Source organism: Urocampus carinirostris, chromosome 15, assembly GCF_059441175.1.
Source record: "Urocampus carinirostris isolate Australia breed hairy pipefish chromosome 15, RoL_Ucar_1.0, whole genome shotgun sequence".
NCBI classification, from domain to species: domain Eukaryota; kingdom Metazoa; phylum Chordata; class Actinopteri; order Syngnathiformes; family Syngnathidae; genus Urocampus; species Urocampus carinirostris.
The window spans coordinates 1,605,372-1,624,585 of record NC_142363.1 but is presented as its reverse complement, the minus strand read 5'-3'; the positions used below and the strand labels follow the sequence as shown (position 1 = coordinate 1,624,585).

Here is a 19,214-nt window from a genome sequence, read left to right as displayed (position 1 = left end):
CATCTGCAAAAAGCAGTGACGCAATGCTGAGGCCCCCAAACCGGACTCCATCCCCGCCAAGGCTGCGCCTAGAAATTCTGTCCATAAAAGTTATGAACAGAATCGGTGACAAAGGGCAGCCCTGGCGGAGCCCAACCCTAACCGGGAACGAATCCGACTTACTGCCGGCAATGCGGACCAGACTCTGGCACCGGGCATACAGGGACCGCACAGCCCGGATAAGACTGTGCGGTACCCCATACTCCCGAAGCACCCCCCACAGGGCCTCCCGAGGAACACGGTCGAATGCCTTCTCCAAGTCCACAAAACACATGTAGACCGGACAGGCAAACTCCCATGCACCATCAAAGACCCTGAAGAGTGTATAGAGCTGGTCCAGTGTTCCACGGCCAGGACAAAAACCACACTGTTCCTCCTGAATCCGAGATTCGACTTCCTGGCGGACCCTCCTCTCCAGTACCCCTGAATAGACCTTACCAGGGAGGCTGAGAAGTGTGATTCCCCTGTAGTTGAAACACACTCTCCGGTCCCTCTTCTTAAAGACGGGAACCACCACCCCAGTCTGCCAGTCCAGAGGCACTGTCCCCGATGTCCATGCGATGTTGCAGAGGCGCGTCAACCATGACATGCCCACAACATCCAGAGCCTTAATGAAGTCCGGGCGGATCTCATCGATCCCCGGGGCCCTGCCACCGTGGAGTTTTTTGACAACCTCGGTGACTTCAACCCCAGTGATACGAGAGCCCAACCCAGAGTCCTCAGGCTCTGCTTCCCCAGAGGAAGACGTGCCGGTGGGATTGAGGAGGTCTTCGAAGTACTCCGCCCACCGATTCACAACGTCCCGGGTCGAGGTCAGCAGCGCCCCATTGGCACTATACATAGTGTCGATGGCACACCGCTTCCCCCCCAAGACGTCGGATGGTGGACCAGAATTTCCTCGAAGCCGTTCGGAAGTCGGCTTCCATGGCCTCGCCAGACTCCTCCCATGCCCGAGTTTTTGCCTCGGCAACCACCAAAGCCGCATTCCGCTTGGCCAGCCGATACCTGCCGGCTGCTTCCAGAGTCTCACAGGCCAGGAAGGCCCGATAAGACTCCTTCTTCAGCTTGACGGCATCCCTCACCGCCGGTGACCACCAACGGGTCTGAGGGTTGCCGCCGCGGCAGGCACCGACTACCTTACGGCAACAGCTCCGATCAGCCGCCTCGACAATGGAGGCGCAGAACATGGTCCACTCGGACTCAATGTCCCCCGCCTCCCTCGGGACATGGGCGAAGTTCTGCCGGAGGTGTGAATTGAAACTTCTTCTGACAGGAGATTCTGCCAGCCGTTCCGAACAGACACTCACAACACGCTTGGGTCTGCCGGGTCGGGCCGGCATCTTCCCCCACCATCGAAGTCAACTCACCACCAGGTGGTGATCAGTTGACAGCTCCGCCCCTCTCTTCACCCGAGTGTCCAGAACATGCGGCCGCAGGTCCGACGAAACGATGACAAAGTCGATCAGCGAACTACGGCCTAGGGTGTCCTGGTGCCAAGTGCACATATGGACACCCTTATGTCTGAACATGGTGTTCATTATGGACAGACCATGACGAGCACAGAAGTCCAATAACGAAACACCACTCGCTTTCAGGTCAGGGGGGCCGTTCTTCCCAATCACGCCCCTCCAGGTCTCACTGTCATTGCCCACGTGAGCGTTGAAGTCTCCCAGCAGTACGAGGGAGTCCCCAGGGGGCGCGCTCTCAAGCACACCCTCTAAGGACCCCAAGAAGGGTGGGTACTCCAAACTGCTATTTGGTGCATAAGCACAAACAACAGTCAGGACCCGTCCCCCCACCCAAAGGCGGAGGGAGGCTACCCTCTCGTCTACCGGGGTGAACCCCAACGTACAGGCGCCGAGCCGTGGAGCAATTAATATGCCCACACCGGCTCTGCGCCTCTCACCACGGGCAACTCCAGAGTGGAAGAGAGTCCAACCCCTCTCGAGAGGACTGGTACCAGAGCCCAAGCCGTGCGTAGAGGTGAGTCCGACTATATCTAGTCGGAATTTCTCAACCTCACGCACCAACTCGGGCTCCTTCCCTGCCAGAGAGGTTACGTTCCATGTCCCAAAAGCCAGTTTCTGTAGCCGGGGATCGTCGCGCCTTGTCCTTCTCTTCCATAAACAGTTTCACTGCATCCAAAAGCTCAAAGAAGCGAAAGAGTACCTGGCTTTTTGACAGGCACCTCACAGTGCAGTGCGGCCGCAGGTCACCTGGAAGCCCTTGGTCCAGTTCAGCGATGAGATTCCTGAATTGCCTGTGGTTAGGCGCATGTGTGCGGATGAAGTTGACGATTTCCATCACAGGTTTCATGACGTCTGGAAATGTTTGATCAGCTTTGCACAGCCCTACAAGCCCGTTCACGGATCAGATCATGGCTGGCGGTCCATCCGTAGCTATTGCAGTTATTTTTCTGCTTTTGCAAACGGAACCACCATTGTTCCTATGCCACGGGTTCTGTCTTTTATTGGCACAATATCAGGGAGTTCCTCTTTGATTGCACATTGATTTGACACAGACTGCGCAAATATTGCCAACTGAGGCTAGTCTTGTATGTCACAGCTCTCATCCAATGCCACACTAAAATATTCACATGTTTGGAGGTCAGTGTCCAACTGTGATTCAACAGCTGCATTAATATCCGACATTCTTCGTTCCATACTGTGGCGAGACAGTTGAACATCTGATATGCTCTGTTTTAGTTTGTTGTCTCCAGGAACCAAGATTTCAAAGGCGTCAATAAGGCATTTTTTTACGAATTTCCCTTCGATGTATGGTTTTTTTTAGCCCGTGTTATGTTCCAAGCTATCTGATACGATGCAAGTGTTACGGTCTCCGTGTTTCATGAATGTTTTGAAAAAATTGAACTGTTTTTCTGCCTTGCTTTTGATAGTAAACAACTTTTTCTCACGAAGTTCAGTCCCTTTTGGAAATCCCTGTTCGATGTTAGGGTGAAGTGAGCTGAAGTGAAGGTGAAGATTTGAAATGTGCTAATGCTGCGTCACATATAAGGCGGATAGGCTTGCCATTATTATGTTATCTTGAAAGAAAGGACTCTGGACTTTTCTCCCAAACTGAAATAATCACTGCAAGTGCTACTAACAATAAGTAATCTGAGTTGGAACACACAGAAATAGAAGATTTTTATTGCCACCCTATTTTTCTTTTTTTTTTTTTTTTTTGCTATCAAATGCTTGAAAACAGGTGAGATAATAACTGGGAGCCTTATATGGTACCTTGTCAAATTTGATCCCAATCTGAAAACTAAACATTGTATTTCACACATTTTTCTAAGGGTAGGCCTTTCCAAAAGTGGTAATTTTGAGACGACCAGTTTACAACCCTGAAACCTTTGCAAATATGTTTTTTACTTTGGCTATTTTTTAAATTTTTAAATAGTTGTAAATGTTTGACTTTGCTATCCAGAAGTCAATCAGTGATTGTTTAAAATTGCGCGTAATGGTGCGTAAAAATAAATCTGGAAGTGTGTTGTTCATGTTTATTTTTGGTTGTAATTTGAATAAACCCCCAGAGATGGCAGAAAGTTATTTGGGGAATTTCGTTGGGGAACCAATGTGTCAATCATCCTTCGAATCGGTTACTACTGGCTAAAGATATTCAGATCTATAGGAGGCAATCTCTGTTTTTTCAAACAAGCAAGAAACAAGCAAATGCAAAGTCATCTATATCTTTTAAAGAAGAGTTTTGGAGCAAAATGAACAGATCACTAGAATAAATGTCCAACGAAGCCGAGATTTTAGACGTTTTTTTATTGGCATTGTCCTGAGTTTTGTAGAGAATCGTTTATAGGGTTGCCTTCTCTGGATTGCACTGGATATAACAAAGCCTTTTTTTGCGGGCATCAAACAAATTTGATGTTGCCCAGAGTTTGTAAGTTGACGCCGGCTTTATAGTTTTTGGGAATTTTGTTTCAGACTAGTCATGATGTTTCTGTGATGAGTACATTTTGAAGTCATATCTTGAATCCCAAGAGTTTAAGCGTTCCAATGATATGTGACATGACATATTTCAGTGATTGGTTAAATATTAAAGACATGAATTTGTTAATTAACAGTTTATCAACGCTAAATGGTGAACCCTTTGGAGACTTTTTTGAAAGTGTGACACTACTTCAAGGATTTCCCCTTTTCGCAGGTGGTTCTGGTCCCCATTAACCGTGAGAATCAAAGGGATTTCTCTAAGGATTTGTGGGTATTTAATTAGGTATACATTTTTTTAATTTTTACATAAGGCAGGGTCGAACCTCCATAGAAGGAATATCAACAACTTATTTATTCTCATGTTGTCGATGATTTCTATCAATAACTGACACAAATGACCGATGGTCAAGGACAAGCCTTAGCTTTGCCTGCTTCAATGGTTTGTGTCGGGAGGGCCGCTGTCCACCCTGAGGTCCTGATTATAGTCCAGCGGTCGGTTTGTTATTTTTGTGAATTAACAGTGTCAGAGGAAAGGGAGGAAAGAAAATATCCATGCTAATAGAGATGAGGAGCGGTTTCTGGGTGTGTTGAGAGTGCCATCACAGAATAATCACATTATCTGGGGGGATGCTGGGAGGAAAGGCTTTGCCAGAAAGGGGATTTCAGTTCCTACTTGAGTTCAATTGTTAAAGTCGACAAGTATGATTATCGGAATCCAGGAAAGTACATGCCATATTAAAAAAATAAAATTGCATTTGCTAGAAATTTGTTATCCAAGTGAAAAAAATCAGAAAACTGACCAGAAATAATATGCTGTCCTGGTTTTGCTCATAGAGCAAAGACAAGAGGAAGGCTAATTTCTGTTTTTTCCGTCAACCGTGTGCTAAAGGAAGAAGGTTAAAATCTTGTTGGTATTGTATTTTTTTTTCATTATTATCTTACAATATTTTACCTATTCTTTTTTCAAGTTGACTATATTTTAATATTTAATACTTCAATAATAAAACTACACAATTGTCACATAACACGATATCGGAGATTAATTTTTGGGTGCATTTCTGATATTTTAGGAAAACATAAGAATCCATGGCAGCACGGCGGCGCAGTGGTTAGCGCTTGTGCGGCACAGTTCATGTCATGGGAACCTCCTGCGTGTGTTCAAATCCAGCTCCAGACTTCCTGTGTGGAGTTTGTATGTTCTCCCCGTGCTTGCGTGGGTTTCCTCCGGGCACTCCGGTTTCCTCCCACGTTCCAAAAACATGCATTTCAGGTGATTTGGCCGGTCCAAATTGTCCCTAGGTGTGAATGAGCGAATGAGTTGTCTGTCCCTGTGTGCCCTGCGATTGGCTGGCAACCAGTTGAGGGTGTCCCCTGCCCACTGCCCGGAGATGCCTGGGATGGGCTCCAGCCCCCTGCGACCCTAATGAGGATGAGCGGTACGGCTAATGAGATGAGATGAGATATGAATCCATCGCCGCACGTAGCCATTTTTGGCAGTTCCCCTGACGATCTTTAGACAACTTTTATTCAGAACAACATTTAAGCCTTTGTTTTCTTGATAGCCAGTTTGAGGTACTACTTTAGTGGAAGTCCTCAGAACCACTTGCTTTTAAAGCATGGCTGCATAATATACTTTCTCTGCTCAAATTAGCCAAAAGAAAAACATACAGAGAATTACACAGTAAATTCTATACTCATTGGGAGCCTTTGGTCCACAAGTTTTGGAATGCTCCCACCTGAAAACATAGTATGGAAGATTTGAATATTAGGGTCTGGTGACTGGTAATTCTAAATTTCATGGGGCGTCCAAGGCTGTGGAACGAATGGTAATTGGTAAATGGTCTGCATTTATATAGCGCTTTTCAAGTCACTGAAGACTTCCCAAAAGCGCTTTACAATTTGCTTCACACTCACCCATTCACACACACACTCACACACCAATAGCGGCCATGCAGCCATGCAAGGCGCCGACCTAATACATTTGAGTTTTACTAGCTGATCAAGACGCGAGCAGCAATGGTATAACAATAGTTTAAAAGCAGTTTAAGATGTTTTTTGTGTGTGCTTTTTTTAAATAATTATAATTATTTGTATTTTTATTATTGTTATTACTATCATTTACTTAATAATGGAATAAAATGTGGTAATATTAAATTTTGACTTATATTATTTTTTTTCAAAGGTTTTCTTTATTTTGTATATTGTTTTCTACATAAGAATTATTTTTGAGTATATATATTTGCAATGGTGCCCTGCGACTGGCTGGCAACCAGTTGAGGGTGTCCCCTGCCCACTGCCCTAAGCCTCCAGCACCTCCGCGACCCTACTGAGGATAAGCGGTGCAGATAATGGATGGATGGGTGGATATTTGCAATGTCAGTTAGCTAGGACAGAGACCAAATCACTTTTTGGATCTCTATGTTGCATGTTTGTAACAGTTCTAGAAATTTCTATAACTTTCTTTAAATGTGTTTATATTTGCCTTTGCAGGACCATCTTGTAGATATGTGGTATCTTTGTATTAATTTTGAATGTGTTTTAACCCTCACCAATTTTAATTGCTTTTAAGGAAAATGACATGAAGACAGAAAAGAACATGTGATCAATTACTTCACAGGAAAATTAGAATTTTGCTTTCATGCTACTAGTTTGAAAACAATGTACTGGAATAATTATTTAGTATAACTGACAGATCATGAACATTCTTGTATCCTATATTTATTTGTGAAACATTTGCAAACATGACACAATTGTAAGAACCATATAACCTTGATAAAGTAAATTCGATAACTGGATGAAAACTATTTATTACAAAGATTTGAGACTTTTGGTGATTAGGGGCTGTAAAAATATGTTTAAGTATATATGTATGTATGTATATATATGTATGTATATATAGATATACATCCATCCATTATCTGCACCGCTTATCCTTAGTAGGGTTGCAGGGGTGCTGGGGCCCATCCCAGCTGTCTTAGGGCACACAGAGACAGACAACTCACTCGCTCATTCACACGTAGCGAGAATTTAGACCAGGCAAAAAAACCTGACATTCATGTTCTTAGAATATGGGAGGAAACCGGAGTGCCCAAAAGAGACCCATGCAAGCACAGGGAGGACATGCAAATTCTGCACAGGAAGGCTGATAGTTGGAATTTATCCCATGGCCTCAGAACTGTGGTTGCCAGGGAGTCGCGGGGTTCACAGAGACAAGCAACAAACTCCCTCATTCACACCTAGGGACAATTTGGACTGGCCAATTACCCTGACATTCATGTCTTTGGAATGTGCGAGGAAACCAGATGGCCCGCAGGAAACCCAGGCACCCAAGCAGGCACAGGGATAACATGCAACCGCCGCACAGGGAGGCTGCGGTGGCTGGAATTGAACCCTAGACCACTGCACCCTGGGGCTGCCCTCCTCTTCATTAATATATATATAATATTATATATATAATATTATATATATACAGTAATCACTCGGTTATCGCGGTTAATGGGGACCAAAACCACCCGCGAAAAGTGAAAATCCGCGAAGTAGCGACGCCCCTTCAAAAACGCTAAAGAAAAGAAATATATATTTTTTTAAAGCATTTTATTCTATTATTATTATTTTTTAGACCTACGAAGCTCTGACCCCTCGAACGTGGAACCACGAAGTAGCAACGCCCCTTCAAAAATGCTTAAAAAAAAAAAAAAAAAAAAAAAAAAAATATATATATATATATATATATATATATATATATATATATATACAGTATATATATATATATATTTCAATTTTTTTTAAATTTTAATTTATTTTTTTTAAGCATTTAATTATATTAGTATTATTTTTTTAGACTTGCGAAGCTCTGAACCCGCGAACGTGGAACCACGAATTAGCGACGCCCCTTAAAATTTTATTTATTTATTTATTTTTAATTATTTTATTTTATTAGTTATTTTTTTCAGTGCTTCGCGGGTCTAAAAAATAATAATAATGAAATAAAATCTTTTTTTTTAAAAGCATTTTTAAAGGGGCGTCGCTACTTCGTAGTTCCACGTTCGCGGGTTCAGAGCTTTGTAGGTCTAAAAAATAATAATTAAATAAAATAATTTAAAAAAATAATAATAATAATAATTCAAAGCATTTTTGAAGGGGCGTCGCTACTTCGCGGATTTTCACTATTCGCGGGAGGTTTTGGTCCGCTATAACTGAGGGATTACTATATATATATATATATATATATATATATATATATATATATATATATATATATATATATATATAAATGGCCATTGTACATCAACTTGCAAAGAATTAAGAACACTAACTAGTTGTCATCAAAATTTCTAGTCAGAGTTGGGGGGAAAAAAAAAAAAAAAAAGTAATCTCTGATCAACCCCTGTAAAACATACTGAGAGAAACTGAGTTCTTACAGAGAAATTCCAGACCAGCACATGTACCACTTTGTTGAAAATTCTGATTGGAGCCAAAAACACATCAAGGACTCTACACTGAATTAAAATTAAATAACAAGGAGAGCTGCTTCAGTTGGCTGGAAGACAGCTGCATTCCTTTTAAAAAAATCATTTTTAATGCAGAATGGGTTGCTGTTTTGATATGATCAATTGAAAACAGTGTCGATTTTTTTTTTACAAATTGCAGTTAAATGCAATTGAAGTATATTTTTAATAACTTACTTATCTTGCTGGTGGTTGTCCTCTTCCTCGCTGAGATCCTCGTCGTCCACCAAATGTCCAAATGGCTCAGAGGAGATGGAAACCATGTTGGAGAGGATGAGACGGTTATCGCTGCTAGCCGTCAGCACCAGTTGGTCGTGGCTGTGGTTATAGCGGACGCTCCACACCCTAAAACCAAGCATTAGTCAAATCTCATTTATTTGTATACCCCTTCATCACAAAATGTCTTGAAGGACTGCACAAGCCACAATTACCCTATCCCCTCATCTGGAACTAATATTTTGGAAAGGAAATCTCCAACCATCAATATGGGGATAATAAGAAACCTAGAGAATGGGCCTCACAAGAAGTAATCCCCATTCGAGAATGGCCAGGCTGCAATATATGTTGCATTGGGAAACAATACACATCAATTATAAAACAAAAAACAAAACAGGTAATATGTAAAATCATCCAAAAAGTCGATGACAGAAACAACACAGCCGACTGGTCAATGTTCAGTATTAGTAGCATTTGTATGCAGCAAAGATGACCCAAAACGTCTAAGAAATAAAGGCAAAACATGTTTTACTCTGCTGCCATCTCCTGGTTTAAAGTCATGATTGCAGGGTTTTCAAATGACGCACCCACCTTTAAAATGTCAACAGTATACGTTAATGCAATGATCAATCACCCAAAAATATCGCTTGCCAAATTGGCAATGCATAGTATGCAATGGGAAGCGAACCCTGGTCACTGTGGTGAAAGCAACGTTAATCTTTTGTCTTTGTCCGATGGAGCGACGCAAACCACCTGCACCTGAACACAACCAAGACCAGGGAGATGGTGGTGGACTTCAGGAGAACCAGAACTCACCCGGTTCCTGTAACCATCAAAGGAGAATGTGTAGAATTTGTCCAGACCTACAAATACCTGGGTGTGCAGCTGGACAACAAACTTGACTGGACTGCCAACACAGAAGCTCTATGTAGGAAAGGGCAAAGCCGACTTTACTTCCTCAGAAGGCTGGCCTCCTTCAAAATATGCAAAAAGCTCCTGAAAATATTCTATGAGACAGTTGTGGCAAGCGCCCTCTTCTATGCGACAGCGTGTTGGGGAGGCAGCGTCAAGAAGAAGGATGCCTCTCGTCTCAATAAACTGGCTAGGAAAGCGAGCTCTGTTGTGGGCAAAGAGCTGGACAGCCTAACAACTGTAGCTGAGAGACGGGCACTGGAAAAGCTGCGGTCAATCATGGACAATCCATCGCATCCACTACACAGCATTATCTCCAGACAGAAGAGCAGTTTCAGCGACAGACTGCTGTCACTGTCTTGTACTACGGACAGACTGAAGAGATCTTTTCTTCCTCATGCCATGAGGCTCTTTAACTCTACCCGGCAGAGTAAAAGCCCACAGTAAACCACACCACCTACATTGCATATTACCGAATCTTATTGCAATATGTATTCTGTGTAGCACTATTTAGTTATTCTATATAACACGCTACAGTGGGCATTTGCACGTCACACTGGGTATTTGTATATTGTATTCTTTTTGCTTTATTATTGTATTGTTCTCAGCTCAGGGATGCTGCTGGAAATGTGAATTTCCCTTCGGGGATGAATAAAGTATCTATCTATCTATCTATCTATCTATCTATCTATCTATCTATCTATCTAATCTAATCACTAGACCCGGAGAAGTACAGGTGACATACAAAAAGGCATTAGATCTTATCTCATTACCAAAGTATTTCTACTCACCAGAAACAAAAGTTAGAGAATGGAGAAAACAGAAAGTCCCCCTGAAAAAGCCACATGGTTAAAAAAAAAAAACCCTCAAGATTCAAGGGTAAGAGAGAAAGCGAAAGAACGAGAGAACAAGAGAGGGAGAGAGAGAGAGAGAGCGAGAGAGAGAGAGAGAGACAGAGAGAAAGACAACAAGAGAGAGAGCAAGAGACACCCAGCTGAAAGACGCTCTGGGCATTTACAGCGAAGAGGCAGCGTGGCTTGGCCTCCGAGTGAGTTGGACGAAAACCAAGTTCATGTACGTCAGTGATGGACCAGATCCACCTCCCATCCTAATTGGTAGCGACATCATAGAGCCTGTCAAGAGCTTTGTGTATCTGGGGTCCATGATGACGGACAATGGGGACCTAAAACCAGAGATTCTCCGCAGAAGAGCCCTGGCAGCATCTGCTCTGCAGTCTCTCTGGAAACCACTCAGGCGGCACAAGACTATCGCACGCAAGATGAAGCTCCGCATTTACAACCTCGCCGTACTCTCTATCCTGCTTTATTGGCTCAGAAACATGGCCCCTGAACGACACCCTGGCCACAAGAATCTAAGGTTTTGATAGCAGGGCTCTCAGAACCATCGAGAACATCAGGTGGCCCCAGCGAGTCTATCTCAATGAAGAGCTCAGAGCCCGCACGTGCCAGCCCCGATCATCTTCCTTGGTCGCACAACGCCGCACCCGCTGGTTTGGCCATGTCCTTCGTCTACCACCAGACCATCCGACACGAGCCATTCTCCAGTTTGACCCAAAGGCCGCAGGCAGGAGACGACCACGAGGGAAACCCCGCACTCAATGGCTCGACGTCGTTGCGGGCGACCTCCAACAACACGGAGTTACTGTAGAGAATGCAGAACAGCTGGCACAAGACAGCCAGCATTGGAAAAACCTGGTTCATCTGGTCGGCTCAACACACAGGGACGGGACCCCCGACCTTCGCTGGAGCAATAATCAAATCAATCAATCAATCAAGTAAATATTTGGATGGCTACTTTTACTTGAGTAATATTATTCTGAAGTACCAGTATTTTTACTTCAGTTAAATATTTGGCTACTCTACCCACCTCTGCTCTTGGCCAATTGCAAGCTTTTTCTTTACGGTCCTTAGCCTGTGACAACCTATGAGGGCCTGTATTGAAAAAAAAAAAAAAACCCCAAATGACATACTTCGGCTTAAAAAATCCTCAGCCAATAGTGACGGATTTGGATGTTGATTGACACATTGGTTAGCCAGTTGATTGACACAATGGTTAGCCAATGAAATAATTGTATGTTATTTAACGGGCTGTACAGACGGAGCCGGACATTCGCACATTCGATTTACGGATTACGGCAGATACGATTATTTTTTCCGGGATGTCAAAAAATATCCGTACATTGTTGTAAGTTAGATTTTGTATTGGTGTGCACCTTTTCCGAGTGGAGGACAGTACTGTAGTGCTTCTTCCCGTCGCGTCGCACTGTGAGATGTCAGCCAGCATCCACAGCAAAAAAGAAAACTGGCTTCTACTTCCTGGTTCGTGTGTATGCATATCAAGGTGTACTGTATCACTTTGACATTTGTATTGTTTAATATCTCGTGCATCCATTCAATATGGTTGGTGTAAAGTGTAAGGAAGAGCCGGGACATTTTTTTTAAACAAAAGTGGAATAAGAAAGCTTGATGCATTTGAGAAAATAGTCGGAACGCTTTTTTGCGGCCACTTTTTACCACGGAGGAGGACCTCTTGAAGCGCAAGTAAAAAAGTAAGTAAAACCTCAGTTTATTTATCTCAATAGAACATATTATTTCAATCAATGTTTACTTTTTTGTACAAAACAATACAGGTTACTTATACAAGCCTTAAACATACTTATATAAACCATAAACATACAACATATAGCACTAAAGCAACTTACAAACAGATCAAACTTACAAATGATCGTCCGGAATCTAACTCGTTCATAGGTCAGGCAGTGTCTGTATTCAAACCAGAGCCAAAAACAAACTTGTATTATTGCAAACCGGAATGACGAGCAACATGGCGGCGCACAAGGACGCAGCGGCTCACAGCTCTTCGGCTAATTTTCTATGTATTACCGTTCTCTTGTCTTTTTTGTTTTGTTTTCTGGACACATGCATGGCCAATAATACCTATAGTCGGGAGGAACTTATATAATTGGGTGTGCGTCTAAATTTCGACTTTTTGGGCACTTTTTATACCACCTTAGAGATACAAAGAGATCCGGGATCTCCGTGGTTGGCCAACCCACTTACAAAGCGGCGCAGACGGCGTAGGGATCGTAAACGAAAGCGGGGCTGTCGTTCGGGGAAGTGTGGTAAGCTAAGGGAGTTACATCGGCGAAACGGCAGAGAAGGACACGAAGATGATGATGAACATGGCATTGTGCCTAATTCTACCAATAATTCTTCATCGATCTTGCCTGTCAACCGACGCCTGAGACGCAACCGACGCCTGTGACTCAACCGACGCCTGAGACTCAACACGCAAGAACGGCGACATCTTGTGACGATCTTTACAAAGACTTCAGCTAAGTTCAAAGATATAGCAAAGCTAAAATTTGGTCTTTTAAATATTAGATCGCTTGCTTCTAAAGCTCTACTTGTTGATAATATTATTCGTGATTACAAACTTAACCTGATTGGTTTATGTGAAACTTGGTTGAGACCGGATGAGTTTTTACCGTTAAATGAGGCTTCTCCTCAAGACTACGTGAGTTGTCATGTAGCACGCTCTCTGAAGAAGGGTGGCGGTGTTGCGCTAATTTCTGAAAACATACTCAAACTTACTCCCCGTACATCTAATAATTATAAGGCGTTCCAGGCTCTTTTTATGCGGTCCTCCTTAATGTCAAATTATGTAGTAACTATTTACCGCGCACCCGGACCATACGCAGTTTTCTTAGATGAATTTTCTGAAATGTTGTCTGACCTAGTAACATATGCAGACAAAATAATAGTTATGGGGGACTTTAACATTCATATAAACTCCCCAATCAGTTCACTTACTGTTGCGTCTCGGTCTCTAATTGATACATTTGGTTTTAATCAACTGATTGATTTGCTGACTCATAAAGATGGAAACACGCTAGACTTGGTTCTGACTCGTGGAGTTTTAACCTCAAACGCGACGGTGTTACCGTGTACTACCGTTATTTCTGATCATCATTAAGTTACATTTCAGGTGCTGGCTAAATGTAGTATTAAAAAAACTCAAGGATTTAGCGGACGCAATATAAGCACTGGCATAGTTTCTAAGCTCTCTGATCTCCTTTCAGGGGTAGTTGCGTTATTTCCTTTTTATAAGGGTCGATTGACTCACCCATGAATGAGTTAAATGCTACGCCGGCTGGTGTTGTGGATTCAGTAGCGCCCATACGGCTTAAACCACGACCTAAAAGAAGCACACCTTGGTTTACTGATGAAACTAGATCGCTTAAACAAGAGTGCAGGAATTCTGAAAGAAAATGGCGCGCTACCAAGCTTGAGGTTTTCCGTCAAACCTGGTGTGACAACTTGTTAAAGTATAAAGCAGCCCTTGCCTCCGCAAAATCAGCCTATTTTTCGAAGGTGATTGCGGCGCAAAAGAATAATCCCAAAATCCTTTTCGACACTGTAGCATCGCTAACGAGGCAACAGAGTATCCCAGATAGTTCTACTCATTCAGCCCATGACTTTATGGTCTTCTTTAATGAGAAGATTCAATGCATACGTGAAGAAATTTCTAAAGACAGTGTTAATACATCACATATTAAGGGCTGAAATCTATAGATGAGCAACATGGTGGCTTGTCCAGGGAATTTTTCCCGGTTTAGTGATCTGTCACTCGATCTTAAACAGGTGGTGAATACGGCCAAACCAACAACTTGCCTGTTTGACCCGCTTTCGGGTTCGCTTATTAAAGGAATTTTTGTGGTCCTTGGACCTTCAGTTCTAAATATTATAAACATATCACTTTCCTCAGGTGTAGTTCCAGCGGCTTTAAGTCCGCTGTTATTAAACCTACACTGAAACGACCCAACCTTGATCCAGAAAGCTTATGTAATTATAGACCTGTGTCAAACCTACCGTTTCTTTCTAAAGTACTTGAAAAAGTTGTGGCACAGCAGCTGAATGATTTTATATCTGAAAACAATCTTTTTGAATCAATGCAATCAGGATTCAGAACTAACCACTCTACTGAGACAGCCCTCATTAAGGTAACCAATGATCTTCTACTGGCAATGGACTCCGGCGCTTCATCACTCTTGCTGCTGCTGGATCTTAGTGCTGCTTTTGACACTGTGGACCATAATATCTTACTAGAATGGTTGGGAAAATGGATTGGTCTCAGGAACTGTCCCCTTATGGTTCCGATCCTACATCTCAGATAGGACGCACTGTGTTAAATATGGCAAAATGGCATCTGAGCCCTTTACTGTTACCTGTGGTGTTCCGCAGGGTTCAGTACTTAGCACCCTTCTTTTCAGCATTCAAATGCTTCCATTAGGTGATATTATTCGCTAGTAAAATATCGGTTTCCACTGCTACGCAGATGACACTCAACTATATCTTCCGTTGGAGGAATCTGCCACACTGAATTGTAAATATTTTGAGGCCTGCCTCACTGAGATAAAATAATTTATGTCACTCAACTTCTTGCGCCTTAACTCTGAAAAGACTACAAAGTTAGTGATTGGTTCATCTAAATGCCCGTGACTTGTTCTCAAAAACTGCTCTGAACATTGACAAATGTAATATCACCCAGAGTGACTCAGTTAAAAACTTAGGTGTCATATTTGAACCCGAACTGTCCCTTCAAACAAACATGAAGAATATTACTAGAAAAGCTTTCTTCCATCTCCGCAACATTGCTAAAATTCGTCCTATGCTCTCTCCGTCGGATGCAGAGATTATAATTCATGCGTTTGTTACTTCCCGTCTCGATTACTGTAATGCACTACGCTCCGGACTCCCGAAGCCCAAAATCAAGAGTCTTCAGCTAGTACAAAATGCTGCAGCAAGGCTTTTAACTAAGACAAGAAAGTTTGATCACATTACCCCGATTTTAGCTAACCTGCATTGGCTCCCTGTTAGCTTAAGATGTTATTTTAAGGTTCTCTTAAATATTATCCAAAATAATGCATGGACTTGCTCCCTCATATCTTTCAGATTTAATTTCCCCCCATGTTTCGGTTCGGAGCCTTCGTTCTAAACTAGTGATCCCAAGAGCCAAGAAGAGATCCGCAGGTTCGAGAGCGTTCGCCATCCGGGCCCCAGTGCTGTGGAATGCTCTTCCCCCTGAGATCCGATCTGCAACTTCAGTGGAAATGTTTAAATCTAAGCTTAAAAAACACTTCTTCTCTATAGCATATGAATAACCTATATTTTCTGTTGACAATATCTGTGTATTATTTGTTATTACAACATCCATTGCAGATTGGTCATCCTGGAAGGGGGATTAGCTCATTTGCGGTCCCTTGTCAAGGTATCTTCATTTTCCTCATGTTGAGGTTTTTGAGTTTGTCCTCTCCTTCATGTAGGTTTTAGATCAGGGGATGGTGCAATAATAGTCTGTAATAGTAATCTGTGGTTTGCAATAATCTGTGCAGCCCTTTGAGACTCTTTGTGATTAAGGGCTATACAAATAAATATGACTTGACTTGTCCATTTTCACGTGCGATTATCACGCACAAGTGTGTACTATCATTGATTGACTTGTTAAAACGTATTCAAAATGTTTGAAAATTGGCCAAAGTAAAATACTCGGCTACAAAGGTTTTAGGGCTGTCACCTGGTTGTCTCCTAATGCCTACTTTTGGAAACACATTGACATTCCGGTGGAAAATGTGTTAAAAATAAATTTTAAATTGTTTTTCAGATTGTTAACAAATTTGACATAGGACCAGTTGAGGCTTGATAATATTGTCCCAGCTGTTTTTCAGTTAAAATGGCCATGCTCCATTCTTTTGCAGCCATGTGATCGGAAAAAAAATAATAATAAATTTAGTCGAGAATAAAAACGTATTTCTGTGTGTTCCAACTTAGATTACTTAATGTTAGAAGCACTTGCAGTGATTATTTTAGTTAAGGATGAAACTTCAGAATGTCACCTTTCAAAAGACAAAACGGCATTCATTTTACTTTTTTGATTGGAATTTTAGGTGATTTCTACAGGAACATTAAGGGGTTAGTCAAGTCATGTCATGTTTATTTGTATAGCCCTTAATCACAAAGAGTCTCAAGGCCGCTATTGGGAAATGTGGAGCACATTGTAAAGTGCTTTGGGAAGTCATTGACTTGAAAAGCGCTATATAAATGCAGATCATTTAATTTCATTTCATATGCTATAGAATAGAAGTGTGTTATAAGCTTAGATTTAAACATTTCCACTTAGGTTGCAGATCGAATCTCAGGAGGAAGAAGCATTCCACAGCACTGGGGCCCGAATGGAGAACGCTCTCGAACCTGCGGATCTCTTCTTGGCTCTTGGGATCACTAGTAAACAATATATAGGTAAAATAATAAATGTCCATCATTATTGGAAGTAAAAGTAATTTAAATCATTTAGCAATTATATGAAATGTATACATTTGCTAAGCCTTCTTTCAGATATTAGAAGACAACATGCATAGTTGTGATTTATGTGTGCATGTGCAAGTGGGAGGGGTGTCGCTGCTGCAGGAGAAGCCTGGTTTAGCTCCAGATACAAACGCATCTTTTAATCTTACACAGGAGACTCACAGAGACACATTTTCAGAGTGCTGCAGTATGACGATTTGGTCTTGCGGCGCCACCTGCAGCTCCACAGAGACCAGAAACCAAAGCAGAGCCGAGGCATGTCGGGCCAGCCGCGTTTAAACCTTTGCTGTCAAAAGGAGTAACTGCCTATTTAAAATGTAATTAGGGTATAACTACATTTTATTGCGGCAAAATTACTTAGGGCATTCAATTATTCAGGAGATAAAGCCATTAATAAAATCAGGCACCAATCACCAGTGGAGCAGAAAGAATTCATTGTCTTTGGCATAGTTTCTCTGAAAACTAGTGAAAATATGTTTTTATATCAATTTAATTAACGTCAGCACTGTGTATTCCTTGCAAATACCTTTTTAAAAATGTGAAACAAAATATCAACGACTATATATTTTAATAGTATATACTATAATATTAGTTTTAACTTCTTTGAATATGACACTCAACTGAATTTGCCATTGGAGGCGACCACTTTGTTCGGTTGTGGAAATTTAGATGCTTGCCTCACAGAGATAAAAAGATGGACGTCATCATTTTTTTTGCCCCTAAACATCCAATAAACCGAGATGTTGTTAGTCCATTTAATTGTTGTAATGTGTTTTCAAACACTGCTCTGGACCTTGACAATAATATCACCCAGAGTGACCCTGTTTGACATCTTCGTGTCACAAATGACTCTTATCTTAATGCAAATGTGCTGCATTTATACAGCGCTTTTCAAGTCAATGAAGACCTCCCAAAACACTTTACAATGTGCTTTACACTTTTCCCTTTTACACACACTAACTAACCGAAAGCAGCGTCAGCCAACTACCTGCTCATCAGGGGCATTCAGTGTCTTGCCCAGCGACCTCTTGATCCCAAGTCGAGCGCTTTACCTCCTGAGCTACTGCTGCCTCTGCCAACAGTATGGTTACTGTACATGTGAAAAAAATAACGAGAATAGCTTTTGCTATTGCGAAGATTGGACAAATGTTGACTCAATCGGATGCTGAAATTATCATTAATACGTTTGTAACCTTTGAGTAAGGCAAGAATGTTTGATCATATTATCCCAAACTTAGCTAAATTGCTCCCTGTTCATTCAAGGTTTAACTTTACGATTGTATTATAAGCATGCAGAGGTTTGCATTTTCTTGCCCTCTCCTATCTTTCTGATTAACACTAGAAGTACCAAAGCCAAGCTATCTGGCTTTCTTTTGTAAAAAAAACAAAAAACAAACAAAAAAAAAACAAAGAACAGCCGACCGGCTGCATTAGCTTCACCATTGATGTGCAAATGAGGCAAACTCTGGTGTGAACAACACATCTTAGTCATGTGAAGAAAAGAATGTTTGGTGGGGGTATAACTAGCCCGTAACTAGTCTGATTTTTTTATTATTTCTGTAGTATTACAGTCCTTTTATTTTCTAGTGTTTTGCAGTATTTCTAAAGTGTTTTTGGTAGTATTTCCATAGGATATTTTGTTAAGTATTTCCACAATAGTATATTTTTAGTATTTCTTTAATATTTTTTAGGATTACTGTAGTTTAATTTTTGTAGTATTACGGTTGTAATATTTCCATAATAGTATTTACTGTCGTAGTATTTTTATAGTATTTTATTGTACTTTTTGCTATTAGAATAAAAACAAAGAAATATGTTAGATCACTGTTTTGAAGCGCTTTATTTGATATTGAGGTTTTTAGTAATTTTGCAGTAAATCTGTATCAATTTTGCCACCTGACAAAATTTGTTTTACCATTGATCTGCAAATGAGGCAAACACTGGTGTGAACACCTCAGTAATGAACCTTCGCATACTAATGTGAACAAAAGAATGTTTGGTGGGGGACAAGTGAATGTGTAGCTATATTGTACTGTATGTGCTTACTGCTCTTTTTCATTGTTGCAATGCTAGGCTTTCAGCTCTGCTTTCTATCTGAAAACCTTATCCAGGGGGAAGAGTTGCGAATGAGCTCAACGCTAAGCACTTCATATTCAACACATCAGATTTCTTTCTAATTGTATTGCCCTGTCCCTGACAAAAAAAACTAA

At 41.6% G+C, this 19,214-nt stretch overlaps 2 protein-coding genes across 2 annotated transcripts in view; one reads left to right on the top strand and one right to left on the bottom strand.

Annotated features, from left to right (window-relative positions):
• The window catches only part of eipr1 (EARP complex and GARP complex interacting protein 1), a 140,473-nt gene that overhangs the window by 8,765 nt on the left and 112,494 nt on the right, over positions 1-19,214 (bottom strand). The window contains exon 8 of the mRNA XM_088353857.1: positions 8,669-8,836. Coding sequence (XP_088209983.1) covers positions 8,669-8,836 — 168 coding nt within the window. The remainder of the gene's footprint in view (positions 1-8,668; positions 8,837-19,214) is intronic.
• Positions 12,452-17,306, top strand: LOC148351299 (uncharacterized). Its single transcript, XM_088354008.1, has 3 exons — positions 12,452-12,515; positions 12,975-13,550; positions 17,158-17,306. Exons 1-3 carry the CDS (start codon positions 12,452-12,454, stop codon positions 17,304-17,306), a joined length of 789 nt encoding a protein of 262 aa, XP_088210134.1.